General features: G+C 41.3%; 1 protein-coding gene across 1 annotated transcript in view; it reads right to left on the reverse strand.

Moving 5' to 3' along the window:
• chmp1b (charged multivesicular body protein 1B) overlaps positions 1–19,179 on the reverse strand; it is a 35,185-nt gene that overhangs the window by 4,946 nt on the left and 11,060 nt on the right. The window contains exons 3-7 of the mRNA XM_052021991.1: positions 18,398–18,544; positions 8,087–8,155; positions 6,427–6,534; positions 4,151–4,194; positions 537–609 (exon numbers count right to left, since the gene is read on the reverse strand). Coding sequence (XP_051877951.1) covers positions 537–609; positions 4,151–4,194; positions 6,427–6,534; positions 8,087–8,155; positions 18,398–18,544 — 441 coding nt within the window. The remainder of the gene's footprint in view (positions 1–536; positions 610–4,150; positions 4,195–6,426; positions 6,535–8,086; positions 8,156–18,397; positions 18,545–19,179) is intronic.

Genomic DNA, 19,179 nt, shown 5'->3' on the forward strand with positions numbered 1-19,179 from the left:
GCACAACCTTCACAAGCACTGCGCCAAATACTTTTAACTGCCTCAGAGCAGAGAATTAAGAGCTGTGCAGCACAGAAATGTGCCCTTCGGCCCAACTTGTCCATGCCAACCATGATACCCATCTATGCCAATCCTGCATTAGGCCCATCCCTCTCTAATCTTACCTGTCTCTACCACTCCCTCAGGCAGGGCATTCCAGATAACCACCACCTTCTGTGTGGAAAAACCTGCCCCTCAGATCTCCATACCATCTGGATGGCACTGAACCTCTGCTCCAAAGCCAAAAGGTCAGCTTGGAACTGTTTGTATCACTCTTTACTAGCAGAGATTCTGGTATCAGTCCAGGCTTATTCAGCACCAGTACCTTATAACAAACCTTGTAAAATTACAGAGGACGATATATATTAAAAATAATTCCAAATGAACGACATGCTATCAACTCCAAATCAGAAAAAAATAAATACAAATATATAGGAAAGTGCACAAACTATGTTACAATGATTTTTAAAACTGAAGTTCCGAGATTAAGATATTACCTGTTCTGCAGATGCCACACTGCTACTAACTGATCCCATTTGGCCTTCAGGAAGCTGCAGATTCAAATCAAGACTGAAAACAAAAGAACACACTCTTCATTAGGCATTCCTGTTCTAGAATTGAGACAATACTGTTGGAAATATTCTAGTCCGACAGCATCTTGCAGAGAGAAATGTTGAATCAGTTTCAGGTTAACTGTTCCTCCTTCAAAAAACATTGCCTGACCCGCTGAGTATTTTGAGCATTTTCTGTATTATTTCAGATTTCTAGTGGCTGCAGAATTTTGCTTTTCCTATACCATTGGAAGATCATATACATGAAAAAAATCACTTATAACTTGTAATTTTCAAACTACATTGAAAGTAACTAACATTTTTAAACTTGGAATAATTATCAGTCGTAATATTGCAATAATGAATCCAGACAGATCTCTTTTCAACAAATCTGACACAAAATACTAAGGTGCTTCAAAGATGGACACACATTCAAGTGACCCCTAAATAAAACCCTTCTGCAATTTTGAAAAATGCATCCAAATTAGTCTGCTCATTAACAAAAGTACAAGGAATTAATGTGATTACAATGTCTTTACAGTTCATGGGAAATTCATTGATTGATAGCAGTTAAGTGGAATGCCATGCAGGGATTAAGACAGGAGATGGCGCCCTTTTAAAGGTGAGGAGGCAACATTTGCATTGATGTTCAATGACTAACGATAGACTATGTGCTGAAAACAATTCATGTAAGGCATGAATCAACCATTTTATAACCAACCGTGTATCTGTGTATAATAAAGAACAAAACGGTTTTTTAGAAGAACTGTTCAAAAAAAATCAACTGAACAAATCTGGCAATTCAATCTTTTCTGTTGTAAACAGCAAAAAAAAATTCAATCTATAAATTGCTTCTGCAATTAAACACGTGTTAGATCTCAGCCACGGAGCTAAACTATGTCAAAAGCAGCTTGTCCAATTATTAACACGAAGTTTCCAGTCCCTACATGAAAGCAGAACTTAGAAATATTATTAAAGGAACATCCATTATAACCAGCTAGCCACCATAACAACATCCTTGAATACTGCAGAGACTTGAAGTGCTTTTAAATGAATTTCAATCATCATCCCTACCTACAAGTCAGTGATAATCAATCTGTCATTAAGTCACAATTTCACTAAAACAACCACTTGCTGTCTCTGGACAAGGTAAGTGTTTCAATATTCTATTACTGCATGTCAACCAAGCTAGCAGTGATTGATTTTCTCTGCCTCAGTAGAACATTCAGTAAATTAATCATGAGCACAAAGATGAAATATTGCACTGATCTTACAACATTACCCCGCTAGGCAGGTGCTGTCAGCATCAGATCTGAAAACATCTTAGTGTCATATAGTTCAGGTACCAACCACTGCTGTGGTGTGACCAAATTCTCTGGATAAACAATGGGTTTCAGAACCTTTGTACCAAATGAAACATAATAAAACTCAACCACAAATAATTAGAACTCTGCACAACTCTACAATGGTTTACAGGTCAGAAAATATGTTCTAAATTAAAAATACATTTACTTACATTACAGGGTGTCCCCAGGTTATGAATACCCGACTTATGAACACCCCTACATGTAAACAAGCTCCTATGATATTATTAAATTCAAACATCCATGCACGTACACGTTCGTTCCTATGAACGGCAGAACTAGTTTCCTTTCTCTCTCTACTTTCAGTAATTGTTCTTTCTTATCAGTCTTATGTGCTTTTGATGCCATTCATTACAATACTGTGGAGGTGTGGTGACCATATTGAGTGATTTTTGTATATTTTCTCATTTATGGGCAAAATTAACTTATGGACGTTTGTAAAAACTGAACCTGTTTGTAACCCAGGTGTTAGGGTTAGTAGGGCCCAAATTAATTGACTATCACTCCACTTTTATTTCTCTCCATTTTATAATTCCAAGTGCCAAAACAAGATATACCTCAGCTCTTCAATACAGTTGGTTCTATAACAAAATCAGTGATGAAAGATACCAAGTGTGCCTATATAATAAAATTAACTATCAGCTTCTGCTTTAACAACCTTCTACTAGGTTTGGCAAATGGCTTTTAATCTAGATAAAGGGGAGGTATTGAATTTGGGAGATCAAACCAGGGCAGGACTTATACAGGCCCTGGGGAATGTTATGGAACAGAGGGACCAAGGAGTGCAAGTGTATTGTTCACTGAAAGTAGCGTCACAGGCAGACAGGGTGGTGAAGAAGGCGTTTGGTACGCTGGCCTTCATCGGTCGCGGCACTGAGTATAGGAATTGGGAGGTTATGTTGCTTAAGACGTTGGTGAGGCCATACTTGGGAGTATTGTGTACAGTTTTGGTCACCCTGTTATAGGAAAGAACGTTATTAAACTAGAAAGATTGCAGAAAAGATTTAGCAGGATGTTGCCTGGACTCGGGGGCCTGTGTTACATGGAGAGGTTGCATAGACTAGGACTTTATTCCCTGGAACGTAAGAGATTGAGGTGTGACCTTATGGAGGTATATAAGATCATGAGGGGCATAGACAGAGTGAAAGCACATAGTCTTTTTCCTGGACGGGTGCTAAAAACAAAAGGGCACAGGTTTAAGATCAGAGGTGAAAGATTTAAAAGGGACATCAGGGGCATCTTCTTCACACAAAGGGTGGTGCATATTTGGAATGAACTGCCAGGAACAGTGGTTGAGGCAGGCACATAAGCAACATTTAAAAGCCATCTTGATAAGTGTATGGATAGAAGAGGTTTAGAGGGCTATGGACCAAAAGCAGGCAGATGGGACTAGCTTGTTGGGCAACATAGTTGGCATGGATGAGTTGGGCAGAAGGGCCTGCTTCCATGTTGTATGACTCTACTAAACCAAGGACAATGGTCTCTTCCAACATGGTGCAGGAATGCCACATACAAACCCCTTTTTCAGATTATATAAATTACATATAAATTATGTGTAGTTTATCATAATTATCATTAATTTGGTGCACTGTAATTAAAAGAAGGGTGAGAGAGAAAAAACATCTGTGAATGTCACTGCAATAGTTCCAATTAAATTCTTGTTACAATAAAAGTGCCCAATGCAATGCGGGGAGAAAAATCTAATTTGTCCTTCGCAAAAATATGGAACTATAAAAAGACTGGAATGTGCCATAATAAAATTGTACTCGTATTTGGCAGAATTAGTTGTGCTATTTTGCTTACTAAACTGGACTGCAGTCTGACTGGACTGCACTACAGCCAGACTGGTGAACAAACATTTAAGTGCCGAAGACATTACAAAGAGCCATCAGGGTGACCCAGAGGAAGTGCACCATTCTTCCTTTAATGCTCATGTGGAACCAGAATGGACAGAGATTTCAATTTGATCAAAAATGTTCCAGTTTGACTCTTCATCTGAAGTCATCTTTACCAATATGTTACCAAACTTTACCAGTATCAAAATGGCACTTAAGACAAGTCTCTGGAATGGTGCATGGACTCTAGACCTTTGAACCTAGAGTATACTGAACCAAGTCTGAGAGAGGAATCAAGAACAAACAAAACATGAGCAAAGTCACCACAAGAGGGCAGTACTCCATCAAAATCCATACTAACCCAGCTTCATCAGCCATTTCCTGCAGCAATGAATCCACTTGATGCTGGGGAGAAACAGATAATCTGTGAGTGCATATTGCTAGAGAAAAAGAAAATTCAACATACAATAGATTCAATATTAGTTCAACATGCACTTGATATGCTAGTTAGTTTTGAAGAAGTCACTAATGTTTCACAACATTCATGTAAAATATGAATGTTGTGTGATGAGCAGCAAGCAAGATAGAAGATCACACATCAGACTTCCTGTTTGAGGAAGGCACATTATCTAAGGAGCAGACCTTCGGAAAAGGGCCAATGGATCCATGCATCCACCTTAAAAAGGTGATTGTACTTAAGTCTATGGACTGTCTTTATTTTATAAAATGGCAAACCACATTCTTGAACTATTGCAGCCCAGGTGATAAAACTATTCATGTAGTACACGAGTTTCCAGGAATTTGTCCCAGCAATGAAGGAATGATGATACAATGTCAAGTTGGGATGGTGTGCAGCTTTGAGAGAAACTTGCATGTGGTGAGAATCCCTTGCTCTTCCCGCCCTTGTCCAAAGTGACTGTGATCACAGATTTGTGGAGCGGGTGTCCGTGTTACCTTGGTGAATTGCTCCCATGCATATTGTAGATGGTATAAACTGCAGGAGTTCCTCAAGGTAGCATTCTTGGCCAAAAGTGCTCTAGTTACTTCATCAGTTACACCCTCCAACACATGAGAAAATGGGGATATTTACTCACTGCACAATGATCAACAGTTTGAAGTTGTCTGCACGTGGCAAAACCCAGACAAAAACTGGAAGGTAACAGTCAGACAACTACCAGCTCCAGTAAGACAACAATTACTTTACATTACTATTATCAAACTGAACATTGCGCACTGAACTTTCCACTTCTGACCTTACAGTGGAGGAAAGTAATTGATGAAGTGAATAAAGATGCTTCAGCACAGGATAGTGCCCACAGGAAATGGAAAATGAAAAACACGAATGTGTTGTTTCAGCCAAAGGCTCAAGACTTCACACAGTCCAAATTCAATGTTCAAGGTCTCTCAGGAGGTGCTCCTTCTCTACCAGTGTTTAGGTTTCCCTGACTGAAGGGATAAGAAATACAGGACATACCAAAATATGGAGATGGAAGAGCCTAGCATGTTCAGTGATAAATACAACTGTAAGAAGGATCATGCCAAATTGTTACATGACTTGTCTCTGAAACTTCTGCCCACTCTTAGCCTCAGTGTTAGCTGCTTGGACTTAGTTGAGCAGGGGTGACTGCTGAAATTGTATCTACATTGAACACGTGGAAATGACTCAACATTTCCCTTTAACCAACAGCTATGTTTATTAGTTTTCTTTTACATAATTACTCTCAAGCAGAGCAATAAGTTTGAGTAGTCTCAAAGAGACAGGGTTAAAATTTACTTGGCAACTAGCTACGGTAGCATGTACGGCAGCATGGTAGTGTAGCAGTTAGCATAACGCTATTACAGCGCCAGTGACCCGGGTTCAATTCCCGCCGCTGCCTGTAAGGAGTTTGTACGTTCTCCCTGTGTCTATGTGGGTTTCCTCTGGGTGCTCCGGTTTCCTCCCACATTCTAAAGACGTACGGGTTAGGAAGTTGTGGGCATGCTATGTTGGTGCCAGAAGCGTGGTGACACTTGCGGGCTGCTCCCAGAACACTCTACGCAAATGATGCATTTCACTGTGTGTTTCGATTTACATGTGACTAATAAAGATGTCTTATCTTACATAGCACATTAGTATGTATGGAGTTATGCATTTAACACTGTTACAGAGAAATCCTTCCGCTAGATGGTAGATTTCCCATGCTTGTGAAAGCCATCGTAGGCAAGATAATTTGCATTTTGCTAATACCATGCTGTTATCGATTTAAGATATATTAGTGAATCCAATCAAATTATTTTCAGAAGGATGAAGAGAGACAGTATTTGTATTTCAGAAATGCAAGGTTCCACCTAGATGATGCATACATTTAACAAAATAGCTGCCTTCAGTTTTGCTTGGAAAAAGCTCAGGTTAATGTAACCAGATAGGTTGCTTACAGAGTTTGAAAAAGGAATGTTTTGTTCTAGGTTGTAATTAGAACAATCAAATGTAACAAGGATACTGGCCACAAATTGAACTTCTCCTGAATGTTAGAATTAAAAAAGAACCTCTTCTACAAATTTTCATGGTGATAGTAGATTAAAAGGATATCCGTTATCTGTGTCAGAAATCATATTGACTTTGATAATTCCAAAGCAGATGGTATCTGTGTTCCTCACCTGTGGTGTGGTTAGGGTTGTGGTACTGCTCATCGTGTCCTCCATCTGCTGGGTCTGTACATCTAATGTTTCAAACTGATGTTCAAATTTATCCATTAGGGCAGAAATCTAAAAGGTAAAGAGGTAATAAAATTACTGTACAAGTTGTCTGGACCTCCACTGATGCTTCTCAGGAGGACTGCACTTAAATTATTGCACTAATGATGTCCCTGCACTTACTCCTTTCTTTCTGCAATTGTGCACTGTTAAGTTTACCACAAAATTAAATTAACTTTGTTTTGCTATTCCTTTTCCTACAGTCTTATGCTGATTCAAAGTGAGCATCCTCATCCATAATCAACTACAAGATTGACCTTTGAAAATGATTTTGCTTCAATTTTTCTATTAAAATTACATTTTTATTGAGATGTCTAAATTGTATTAAATTTCTGTCCCTGCCATAGAACTATCCACGTGTTTATTTTTGTCTGCTCCAGAAAAATGTGACTAGTCCCTCTGCTCCTTAGATGCTCAGTAGATGCCAAAGGCATGGTTTCTCTTTCCTTTGATTTGTTTCTGGTTGCTAAATGTGACAGCTACAGGATGAGAACTGCTGGGCACAATGCAAGTTCCATTCTGATCAGATTTTCTATTTCTAACAGCCTGGTTTGCTTTCCTGTGCATTTGAGACAATACCATGCCTTGTGAGATTCCAACATAATTCTTTTTAAAAACAATGATGAAAATAAAACTGCAAGATTATATCCTAGGCTCACCATTTCCTAATTCAGGCAGACTAAATCTATTACATTGAATTTGATGCCTTCCTTGTATTCTATACAGCTTTCAAAATAACAGGGTTGAATATTCCCTTTTCTTATTGTTGCTGAGTCTGTTCAATGAAATATTCCAATGATTTCTATTCCTATTGAACACTTCTGCAATCATATTTAAGCAATACAACCAACCACAGTGAAACATCACAAACAATAGGACATAACTTTGTACTGCCCTCACAGTTTAAACAGTCTTCCTCTCCAAATCAATGTCAGAGTACCAAAATGCTATCCAATCAGCTACTTAAATTCATATTCCCCTGATTATCACAACATCGTCCTCCCCAAAGCTGATCTTTTGAATACTTCAGCATCTATCCAGAAATTGGTACTACAAGGTGAATTGATGCAACTCATACCTTTCATATAAAAGAAATCAGTGTTCATACAAAACATTTACAATAGTAAAAACAGAAAATGCTGGAAATACTCAGATTTACAATAACCAGAATGTAACACGAATATTATTTTATTTTATACCTTGTGGAAAAGAGGCCTTTAGTTTCTGAGTCATTTAATTAAAAGTTCTACTTCCAAATTATTTTTTTAATTCTATTTCTAACTGCCATCCACATGAATGATGATCAATGTCAGCCCCTTTTTTGACTAAATCTAATAAACTCATGGATCTGCAATCTGGCTGAACAGATGAACAGTACCCTGTGATTCTACAGGTCTCCCAAAGATTTACACAGAGGTATGAAGATTATACATGTACAGAATATAGCAAAAGTTTGAGTACAATATGCTAAATAGATAGCTTACTGTGAGACACCCAACAACAATGACAGGAAATAGTTAAGTCAAGAGGTTTATGAACTGAGGTAATTTATATTAAGGGATACCTTTTCCAGGTTCATACTTTTTAAGGTGATGTCCATGGATTTGACAACTCCTGCCATAGATTTGGTTACCTGAAATAAAACATTATATTCTGTTAAATGCAGAAAGTAACTCATAGTCATGATCAACAAAGTTGCTGATCATCAGTACCATATTTAGCACTCTACAAGTGAACATAAGGATATAGCATTTGTCAGCAGTTAAGTAAACTTGCAATGCAAATGAAGACTAGATTCTTATAATGGCTACCTTATTATCAAAAGCATGTCCGACCAGAACAGATCACAAATTTGTTGCTTGGTTCAACAGAACGAAAGAGGTTGTGGATGCTGATAATCTTGATTTTACTGTGGATTACATAGCTTCTACACAGCTTATGCTTCACATCCGACACCCATTTCATTCCTGATTTGGAAGTGGACTCACCAGCGATACAAGACCGGTGACATCAATTCTGGAACTCCCTGCCCTTCACCAGAAGAACTGCAGCGATTCAAGAACACATCTCACCACCACAATAAATGCTGACCATGCCAGCAATGCCCAGAATACAAAAAAAAATTAAGAAAACCTTAAGTGATTTTTATAGTAATTTGTTGTGTGGCTTCAACAAGAAGTTTTGATGAGAATAGTTTACACTCTGGTGCATTAGAGGAAATCTTAATAAATAACTAACTTCAACAGGCAAACTGGGATGGCAAACACAAGACTAAGAGTCATACAGCAGGAAAAAAAAGACCCTTCAGCCCAACTCATCAATGCCAACCAAGCTAGTCACATTTGCCTGCATTTGGCCATATCTTGTTAAACCTTTCCTATCCATGTAACTGTCAAAATGTCTCTTAAACACTAGTTGTATCTACCTCCACCACTTCCTCTGGCAGCTTGCTCCATATACCCACTGCCCTCTGTGTGAAAGTCTTGCCCCTCAGGTCCCTTTTAAATCTTTCCCATCTGCCCTCTAGTTTTAGATTCCCCTACTCTGAAAAAAAAAGAACTGCCTTATCTACACCCCTCATGATTTTATAAACCTCTATAAGGTCACCCCTCAGCCTCCCACACGCCAGAGAAAACAGTCCCAGCCTATCTAGCCTCTCCCTATAACTCAAGTCCTCCAGTCTGAGTAACATCCTTGTAAATCTTTTCAGGACCCTTTCCAGCAATGACGTCTTTTCTATAGCAGGTGACCAGAACTGCACAGAACACTCCAAGTGTGGTCTCACCAATGACTTGTACAGTTGTAACATGACATTCCAACTCCTGTGCTCAATGCCCTGACCGATGAAGGCAAGCGAGCCAAACACCTTCTTCACCACCCTGTCTACCTTTGTAGTCACTTTCAGGGAACTATGTACCTGTACCCCAGGTCTCTCTGTTCTACAACACTCTCCAGGGCCCTGACAATCACTATGCAAGTCCTGTCCTGGTTTAACTTCTCAAAATGCATCAATTCACACTTGTCTGAGTTAAGTTCCATCTGCCATTCTTTCCCAGTTGATCTAGATCCTGTTGTAACTTTAGACGACCTTCCTCACTAACCACCACACCAGCAATTTTGGTGTCATCTGCAAACTTACTAATCATGCCCTCTACATTCTCTTCCAAATTGTTAATATATATGAGGAACAGTGTACCCAGCGCCAATCCCTACAGCGCACCACTGGTCACAGGCCTTCAATATGAAAAACAACCCTCCACTTCCCCTGACATAACAGAGACAGGGTTCTCCTCATCCTCACCTACCACCCCATGAGCCTGCGCATCCAACACATCATTCTCTGCAACTTCCACAACCTTGAACGGGATCCCTGCAACCGTACTAAGTGCTACACCTGCCCCTACACCTTCTCCCTCACCACCATTTGGGGCCCTAGACAGTCCTTTCAGGTGAGGTGCCGCTTCACCTGTGAATACAAGGGTGTCACTTATTGCATCCGGTGCAGCCTCCTCTACATCGGTGAGACCCAACACAGATTGGGTGATCACTTCATCGACCCCCTTCGCTCTGTCCACTGCAAAAGCAAGGATCTCCTGGTTGCTAGCCACTTGAGTTCCACATCCCACACCGACATGTCTATCCATGGCCTCCTCTACTGCCACGTTGAGGCCAGATGCAGGTTGGAGGAGCAACATATTCCACCTTGGTAGTCTCCAACTTGATGGCCTCAACGTTAATTTCTCTTACATCTGGTAACCCCTCCCTCTTCCCCACCTTCCTTTTTTTTCCCTCCCCCCTTTTGTTTTCCCTCATTCCTGTGCCCCCCTCACCCCTTCCTGTTCCCCATCCTCGTGACCTGACCATCTATTCCCCACCTCCCCTTTATTCCATGGTCTGCTGTCCTCTCCTACCGGACTCCTCCTTCTTCAGCCCTTTGCTTTTTCTACCGATCACCTCGCAGCTTTTTACATCACTGCCTTTCATCCCCCCCCTCCCCCACCCACCTACTTTCCCTCTCTTAGCTGGACTCACCTATCACTTGCCAGCCTGTGCTCATCCCCCTTCCTCAGCCTTCTTGTTCTGGCTACTGCCCTCTTCCTTTCCAGTCCCGATGAAGGGTCTCAACCCGAAATGTTAACTGTTTATTTCCCTTCATAGATGCTGCCTGACCTGCTGAGTTTCTCCAGCATTTTGTGTGTGTTCCTCCACTTCCACCCTCTGATTCCTTCCACCAAGCCAATTTTGTACCTAAATGGCTAGCTCATCCTATATGGTCTAATCTTCCAGACCAGTCTAGCATGTGGATCTTGTCAAAGGCCTTGTCAATCTCCTGCCCTGCCCTTGTCAATCCTCTTAGTTACCTCTTCAGAATACTCAATCAAATTTGTGAGATAGGATTTGCCACGCACAAAGCCATGCTGACTATACCTGATCAGTCCCTGCCTTTTCAAATGCAGGTAGATCCTGTCCTTCAGAATCCCCTCCAGTAACTTTCCACCACTGATGTTAAGCTCACTGGCCTGTAGTTCCCTGGCTTGTTCTTGAAGATGTATTAAACTGTTGTTTTTCTGACAAGATAGGCTCTAGTTATGTCAGATACTTGGACAAAATCAGTGCTCAAAATAACTTGCATGCATTATCTATTGCTCTAATCACATTAGATAAATTGCAATAAGAACTTCCAACTGTACAGTGTCTTCAATAGCTGGTAGAACATGCTTATCTGAAAGTGGCATCGCCAATGGATAGGGAGGTAAAGAAGTCGGGAAGGCAAGCATGCCATACCAGTGGGACCATTGAGTACAGCAGTTGGCAAGTAATGTTGCAGCTGTATATAACTTTGGTTAGGCCACATTTGGAGTACTGTGTGCTGAGGAAGTTATGTGGAGGTTTTGGAGACAGTGCAGAGGAGGTTCACAAGTGTGTTGCCTGTATTAGAGTGCGTCAGCTATTACGAGGGGTTGAACAAACATGGATTATTTTCTCTGGAGCATTGGAGGCTGAGAGGCAACCTAATAGAGATATAGAAAATTAGGAGAGGCATTTGTAGGGTAGATAATCAGCTTCCAGGTGCAGGGTTTTGACCAGAAATGTTGACAGTTCTTCTCCCACCACTGAGTTTCTCCAGTAGATTGTTTTTTTTTGCGCTGGAGTCATACAGCATGGAAAGAGGCCCTTCAGCCCAACTGGTCCACACTGATCAAGATTTCCATCCAAGCTCGTCCCATTTGCCCACATTTGGTCCATATCTATCTAAACCTTTCCTATCCATGCACCCGTTCAAATGTCTTTTAAGTGTTTTTGATGTACCTGCCTCAACCACTTCCTCTGGCAGCTCATTCCACGATGGACCACCGTCAGGGTAAAAAAGTTGCCCCTCAGGTTCCTATTGAATTTCTCCACTCTCGCCTTAAACTTATGCCCTCTAGTTCTTGATTCCCCAACCCTGGGAAAAAGTGTGCGCATTCACCTCATCTATGCCCCTCATGATTTTATATACTTCTATAAGATCACTACTCATTCACCTGCACTTCAATGAATACAGTACTGGTCTGCTCAACCGTTCTCCATAACTCAGTCCCTCGAGTCCCAGCAACATCCTCGTAAATCTCCTCTGTGCTCTTTCCAGCTTAATGACTAAAACTGAACACAATATTTGTCCCTCGAGTCCCAGCAACATCCTCGTAAATCTCCTCTGTGCTCTTTCCAGCTTAATGACTAAAACTGAACACAATATTCCAAATGCAACCTCATCAACATCTTGTACAACTGCAACATAACATCCCAACTTCCATACTCAATACCCAGCATGCAAAAAGCATTCTTCACCACCCTGTCTACCTGCAACACCACTTTCAGGAAACCATGTACTTGTACTCCTAGATCCCTCTGTTCTACAACACTCCCCAGGGCCCGACTGTTCACTGTAAAAGTCCTACCCTCATTTGTCTTCCCAAAATGCAACACCTCACATTTATCCAAATTAAAGTCCATTTGCCATTCCTTGGCCCACTTACCCAGCTGATCAACATCCTGACAACCATCTTCACTGTCTATACCATTTATTTTAGTGTCATCTGCAAATTTACTATTCATGCCTCGTATATTCTCATACAAATCATTCAAATGGATGACAAATAGCAATGAGCCTAGAACAGATCCCAGTGGTACACCACTAGTCACAGGCTCCCGGACTGATAAACAACCTTCCACCATTACCCTCTGTTTCCTACCATCAAGCCAATTCTGTATCCAATTAGCTAGTTCTCCCTGGATCCCATGTAATCTAACTTTCCATAGCAGCCTACCATGTGGAACCTTAAAGGCTTTACTGCAGCCCACACAGATTACATAAACTGCTGTTCCATTATTGACCTACTTGGTTACTTCTTCAAAAAACTCAATCAAATTCATGAGACATGACCTCCCACACACAAAGCTGTGCTGACTATCCCTGATCAATCCTTCCAAATGCATGTATATCTTACCTCTCAGAATGCCCTCCAATAACTTATCTACAGCAGCTGTTAGACTGCCTGGTCTTCAGTTCCCACGTTTTCCTTTGCAGTCCTTCTTAAACAGAGGCACAACATTCACCACCCTCCAGTCCACCCATCACTAACAATGATTAATATATCTTTCTATTCTCTCTCAAGATACTCTTTTTTCCCCTTAATATACATAAAATCTCCTTGGATTCTCCTTAATCTTCTCTGCCAAAGTTATCTCTTCCCCCGTTTTGTTCTCCTGATTTCCTTCTTGTGTACACTTCTGCATCCCCTATACTCCTTCAGGGATTCACTTGATCCCAGCTGCCTGTACCTGACCCACGCCTTCTTTTTCCAAGAAGAGCCTCAATATCCCTCGACATTCAGGGTTCCCTCGTCATCCAGGGTTCACTACTCCTGCCAGCCTTGCCATTCACTCTACCGGGAATATGCAGGCCTTGAGCTCTCATTATCTCGCTTTCAAAAGCCTCCCACTTGCCAGACATCCCTTTGCCTGCAAACAACCTACTCCAATCAACTTTTGCAAGTTCCTGTCTAATACCATCAAAATTTGCCTTGCCCCAAGTTAGAACTTTAACTTATGGACCAGATCTATCTCCTTCCAAGACTAATTTAAAACCATTATCACTGGTCCCAAAATGATCCCCCATTGATAGCTCAGTCACTTATTCTGCCCTATTTCCCCAAGAGCAGATCAAGCTTTGTCCTCTCCTTAGTAGAGCTTTCTATATATTGTCTTAGAAACTTTCCTAAACACACTTAACAAATTCCACCCCATCTAAGCCCTTAGCAAGTTAAAAGTAAAAGTTAAAAAGTTAAAATCCCCAACTATAACAACCCTATTATTCTTGCAACTTCCTGGAATCTCCCTGCATATTTGTTTCTCTAATGTCTTAGAGAACCAGATAGTCATAATCTTTCTCCCCAGCGTGGAAATGTCAAATACTAGAGGGTATAGTTTTAAGATGAGAGGGTGAAAGCTTAAAGGAGATTTTTTTTTAAAAATAAGATGAGTGATAGGCGCCTGGGATGCACTACCAGGGGAGGTGGTGGTAGCAGATACAACGGGAACATTTAAGAGGCATTTAGACAGACACATGAACAGGCAGGGAATGGAGGGAGGGATTTGTTGAAGTTTAATTGAACATGATTGGCATCATGTTCGGCATAGACATCATGGTCTGAAGGGCCTGTTCCTGTGCTTTAGTATGAACACTGAATTTTCCAATTTCAGGTAACCCTTACCCACATTCTCTCTCTCCTTCCTTCCATTCCCCCCCCCCCCCCCAAGTCCTCCCATTTATGCTCCCCTTCCCAAACTCCCCCTCCAGCCCCCACATCATCCATTTCATCCCCCTTCCCTCCTGGGTCCATCTACCTATGTCTAGTACTAGGGCATGTATTTAAGGTGAGAGGGCAAAAGATCCAAGGAGATGTGCAAGGGAAGTTGTTTTGTTTCCACACAGTGTGGTGGATCCATCCACCACTTCACTCACCAGATTTCTCCCCCACCCTCCCCCCCCCAGTCTGTTTCCATCTGCCCATCTCTCCCTCAAATGGTTTCCATTATCACCTTCCTTACTTATCAGATTCCAGCACTTATAGCACTTGTATCTCTGTTCATCACCTTCAGCCTCCCCTTCCCCCACCTGGCTCCTCCTGCCCATCAGCCAGCAGTTTAGTTTTTGCTCCAGATTCCAGCGCCTGCCGTCTCTCATGTCTCCTATTCGCTACTGTTCTATGTTCTAATTTCTCAAAGTGGCCACAGAATAAAATAGAATGGGTTTTGAATTAGAGGAAAATATATCAGAAAGTAGAAAAGCATGTAGAGAGATGAACAGGATCAGTAGAAGTTTCCAGAGTCAGGGGTCCAGGGAGCTCAACATATGACTGTTAAAGGGGGAAGGTGTGGATGAGATTAATTTGCAGTCGAGGTCAGAGGAATGGAGAATTTAAGAAATGCTGTAGGGCTGCAAGCAGTTTCTGAAACAAGGATACAAGTACAAAGATGGGAATTTAAATCTGAGGCAATGAAAAATCAGACAAAAGGGTAAGTACGATCAGGAGTAGTGGGTGAGTAGGACTTAATGAAGGACTGCAGGGTTTTAGATGAAGTTCACAGAAGGTGAAGGGGCAGTGCCTTATAATAGACATGTTTGGAACTAATTAAACCAATGACACCTAATTAATCTAATCTCTCTTCCCTGCACATTGACTATATCCCTCCCTTCCCTCTATATTCATGTGCCTATCTAAGAGACTCTTAAACGTTCCTATGCTATCTGCCGCTACCAGTACCGTTGGCAGTGCATTCCAGGCACCCACCACACTGTGTGGAAACAAAACAACTTCCCTTGCACATCTCCTTGGATCTTTTGCCCTCTCACCTTAAATACATGCCCTAGTACTAGACATTTCAGTCCTGGGAAAATAATACTGGCTGTCTACTCTATGACTCAGATAATTTTATAAACTTCTATCAAATCTCCCCTCAGCCTCTGCTGCTCTAGAGAAAACAGCCCAGCTTGTCCAACCTCTCCTCATAGCACATGTCCTCCAAACCAGGCAGCATCCTGGTAAACCTCCCCTGCACCATCTCCAAAGAGGTACTTTAGGTTTGGAGGGCTGCTGACATTGTAATGCTATTTACAAGTTACTGTTGTTTACAGCACATTTAGACTTTGATGGTGGGTTATCAGAATTCATTCTAAGGGACAGTATAAGCCTGTATCATTTTAAAAGGCAATGGTTAATGAGGGACCATTAACATGGATTTGTTAAGGTGCTTAACCAACTTGATTGAATTCCTTATGGAGGTAACCAGGAGAGTTAATGAGGGGAGTATGCTTGATGGAATTTTGAAGGCTTTTGATAACAATGCAGCTTGTCAAAAAGTAAGAGCCCATGGGATCCAAGGGAGAGCGGCAAACTGGATCCAAAACTGGCACAGTGGCAAGGTAATTGCTGACAGGTGTTTCTGTGATTGAAAGTGGTTCCAAAAGCTTAGTACTTGGTCCCTTGGACTTGTACAACACATTTAGATCCAAGTCAGAAATATTAATTGCAGAATAAAGATTGGAGATGATACCATAATTGGCAGTGTGATTGACAGCGAGAAGGAAAGCTTTAGACTGCAGGGTGATGCTGGATAGTTGGGCAAAAAAAAATGGCAAATAGAATTTAATCCAAAGATGTATGAGGAAATACATTTCGGGAAATACAACAAGGCAAGGGAATGTACAAAACATGGGAGGGTATTAAGTTCTGTTGAGGACCTTTGAGAATGTACATCCACAGATCCTTAAAAAGAGCAGGACAGGTCAACAATGCAATTAAAAAGACAAACAGGATGTTTTCCTAATGAGCTGAGGCAAAGAATGTAAGAGCAAGGAGGTTGTGTTTGAACTGTTCATACCACAAATTATGCCACAACTTGAGCATGTTCTGGACATCACAGTACAGGAAGAACGTGATTGCAGTGGAGAGGGTGGAGAGGAGATTTACGAAGATTTTACCAGGACCTTTGGAACAGAGCAGGCAGATTGTGGTTGTAATTGAAGTGGATATATTTGAAGGGCCTAGAGACAACAAATAAAATGGACCCATTTCCCTTAGTCAAGCGGTCAAAAAACAGGGGATACTAATTCAAGGTAGAAGGTTGGGAGAGAAAAATGGTAGACATCTGGAACTTCCTGCCTTTGATTAGTAAGTTTGCAGATAACACAAAAACTACGTAGACAGCGAAGAAGGTTGTCTAAGGATGCAGCTGGAAAGTTGGGCAGTGCAGTGGCAGATGGAATTTAATCCAGACAAGTGTGAGGTAATGCACTTTGGGGAGTCAAATTCTGGTAGGACATATAATGGGCTGCAGTTATAAGGAGAAGTTGGATAGGGTGGGTTTGTTCTCACTGGAACATAGGATGCTGAGGAGTAGCCTTGCAGAGATTTACAAAATAATGGAAGGCAGAGTCTTTTTTCCCAAAGCAGTGGAGTATAGAACTAGAGGGCACACATTTAAGATGAGAGTGGAGAAATTTAGAGATCAGAAAGGTAAGTTTTTCCACACAGAGGGTGGTGAATATCTGAAATGAGCTGCTAGAGGAGGTGGTGGAGGCAGGTGCAATTACGACGTTTGAAAGACATTTGGACAGGTACTTGGATAGGAAAGGCGTAGAGGTTCTGGGCCAAATGTAGGCAAATGGGATCGAAGTAGAGAGGTATCACGGTTGGACACAGCTGAAAGGATCTGTGCTGTATGATTCCATGATTCTATGACTGAAGGATAACTTGCAAGTGCTCTTGAAAAGTTGTGAACTGCAGGCTACATACCGAGTGCTGGAAGGTAGGATTAGGATGGGTAGCTCTTTTTCAGCAGACAGGATGAGCTGACTGACCTCCCCGTGTACAAGTGCTGAGGACTGGATGGAGAAGTAACTTTGGGTATCATCCGTTTACATGTGGAAACAGACCTCCTATTTGTGGATAACATAATTGAAAGGAAGCTCTTCAGTTAGGAAAAGGAGTAAATTAATAAGGGGTTCCAGTGGAAAGTGGAACCATTACTGGATTTTTTTCCTGACCCTGCAGGGATGGAATTCATTTGGATAATGGGAGAGAGGTTTTGAACAAGGCTAGTATACGTAGACCATGCCCAAGGGATAACTGGAAATCATTACTGAAATTGCCTTTTGGATTTGATATTGTCCTTCTCATTCACACAGTTCAGCAGTCTGTTGCATCATTTGCCACACTATAAATATTGATGCCAAGATGTTCAAGAGACAGTGAATCATGGTCAACAATCATAATTGACATACCTATGATTTTAGCTAGGAATATTTCAGCCTTGTGGCAGGGAAGCTTGATTAGAATCATTCAAAGTGAAGTCATGGAGTCAGACTCATTCAGCACAGAAATGGGCCCTTCAGCCCACCATGTCCACGCTCATGTTTTGCCTATTGACACTACTCGCATTTGCTCACACCAGGACTGTATCCTTCTCTGCCCTGCCTACTTAAGTGCCTACCTAAATGCATTTTAAACGTAGTAATTGTATCTGATTTCACCGCCTACTTTGGCAATATGATTTAGGTATCACCCCCTCAATTTTTCAATGACAAAATAGATTATGTTGGGAAAAGACCTTGGAGAAACAAAATGACATAGCTAATTCGCCACATAGAGCAGATGAGAGGCCATCTCTCATTAATCACAAACTAACCTTATACAATACTGTCCACCAAAAAAACTCTTGTGCTGATATTCAAAAATGTTACACTTGCCAACTTAAATACAGCATTTCTGATACTCTGAAATATTTTTTTTCATTGACTCAGATGTCGATGTACTAACTTGGATGCAAGTACCTTGCCCATTGTAACTGCACTCTGAACTCGCGCCGCCACTGCATCCACTCTGGCACTCATTCGCAGAAAGTTGATGGATTGATTCTTTTGCCGGATTGCATTTTCTGCATGTATTCTTGCTACTTCTGTGTTACCTTTTTGAATTGCCTGTAAATGTGATAAAGCAGATATTTGATAAATTAAGCTTTGAGCTGAGAATTAACAATGGGGTAAATACCACCATAAATATTATTTTACATTATATCTGCAGATTTTCCTTTCCATCCCCAATGAATTAGTTTTGTTTCTACTGTATTGCATTTGCAAACCTCTGTCAGGGAAAAAAAAGTGTTTATCGTTTTCCCCACACAGTACAAATCAATGACTTGCAAAAACTACAATCTCAATTTTGTTACGGATTAGGTTACTATTGGTGAATGTCCCTTTAAGACATTGCACAGCAGTGTGTGTGTGTGTGTGTGTGTGTGTGTGGGGGGGGTGGGTGATTACGACAACAACAGGAGATAAGGACGAAATGACGTTTTTGGAGCAATCAGTCAGTCAGAGGAGAAGAGAGAGAGACACCAGCCTGCTGGTCTCTATCGATGGATGGAAAACGATAACTGTGTCTGTCACTACAATCCACGTATGGATTTTTTGGACTAATCCAGTGGAGTCCACTCTGTCATTAACCTGTAGAAGGAAACAGGTATTTGTGTGGGCAGCCACGTCTCGGATGGCTTTCGGGGTGGCAGACACTTTGGAACAAGGGAATGGAGATTATCAGTGATTGAGGTGTCGTA

The sequence above is a fragment of the Pristis pectinata genome, chromosome 8 (assembly GCF_009764475.1).
Source record: "Pristis pectinata isolate sPriPec2 chromosome 8, sPriPec2.1.pri, whole genome shotgun sequence".
Taxonomy (NCBI): domain Eukaryota; kingdom Metazoa; phylum Chordata; class Chondrichthyes; order Rhinopristiformes; family Pristidae; genus Pristis; species Pristis pectinata.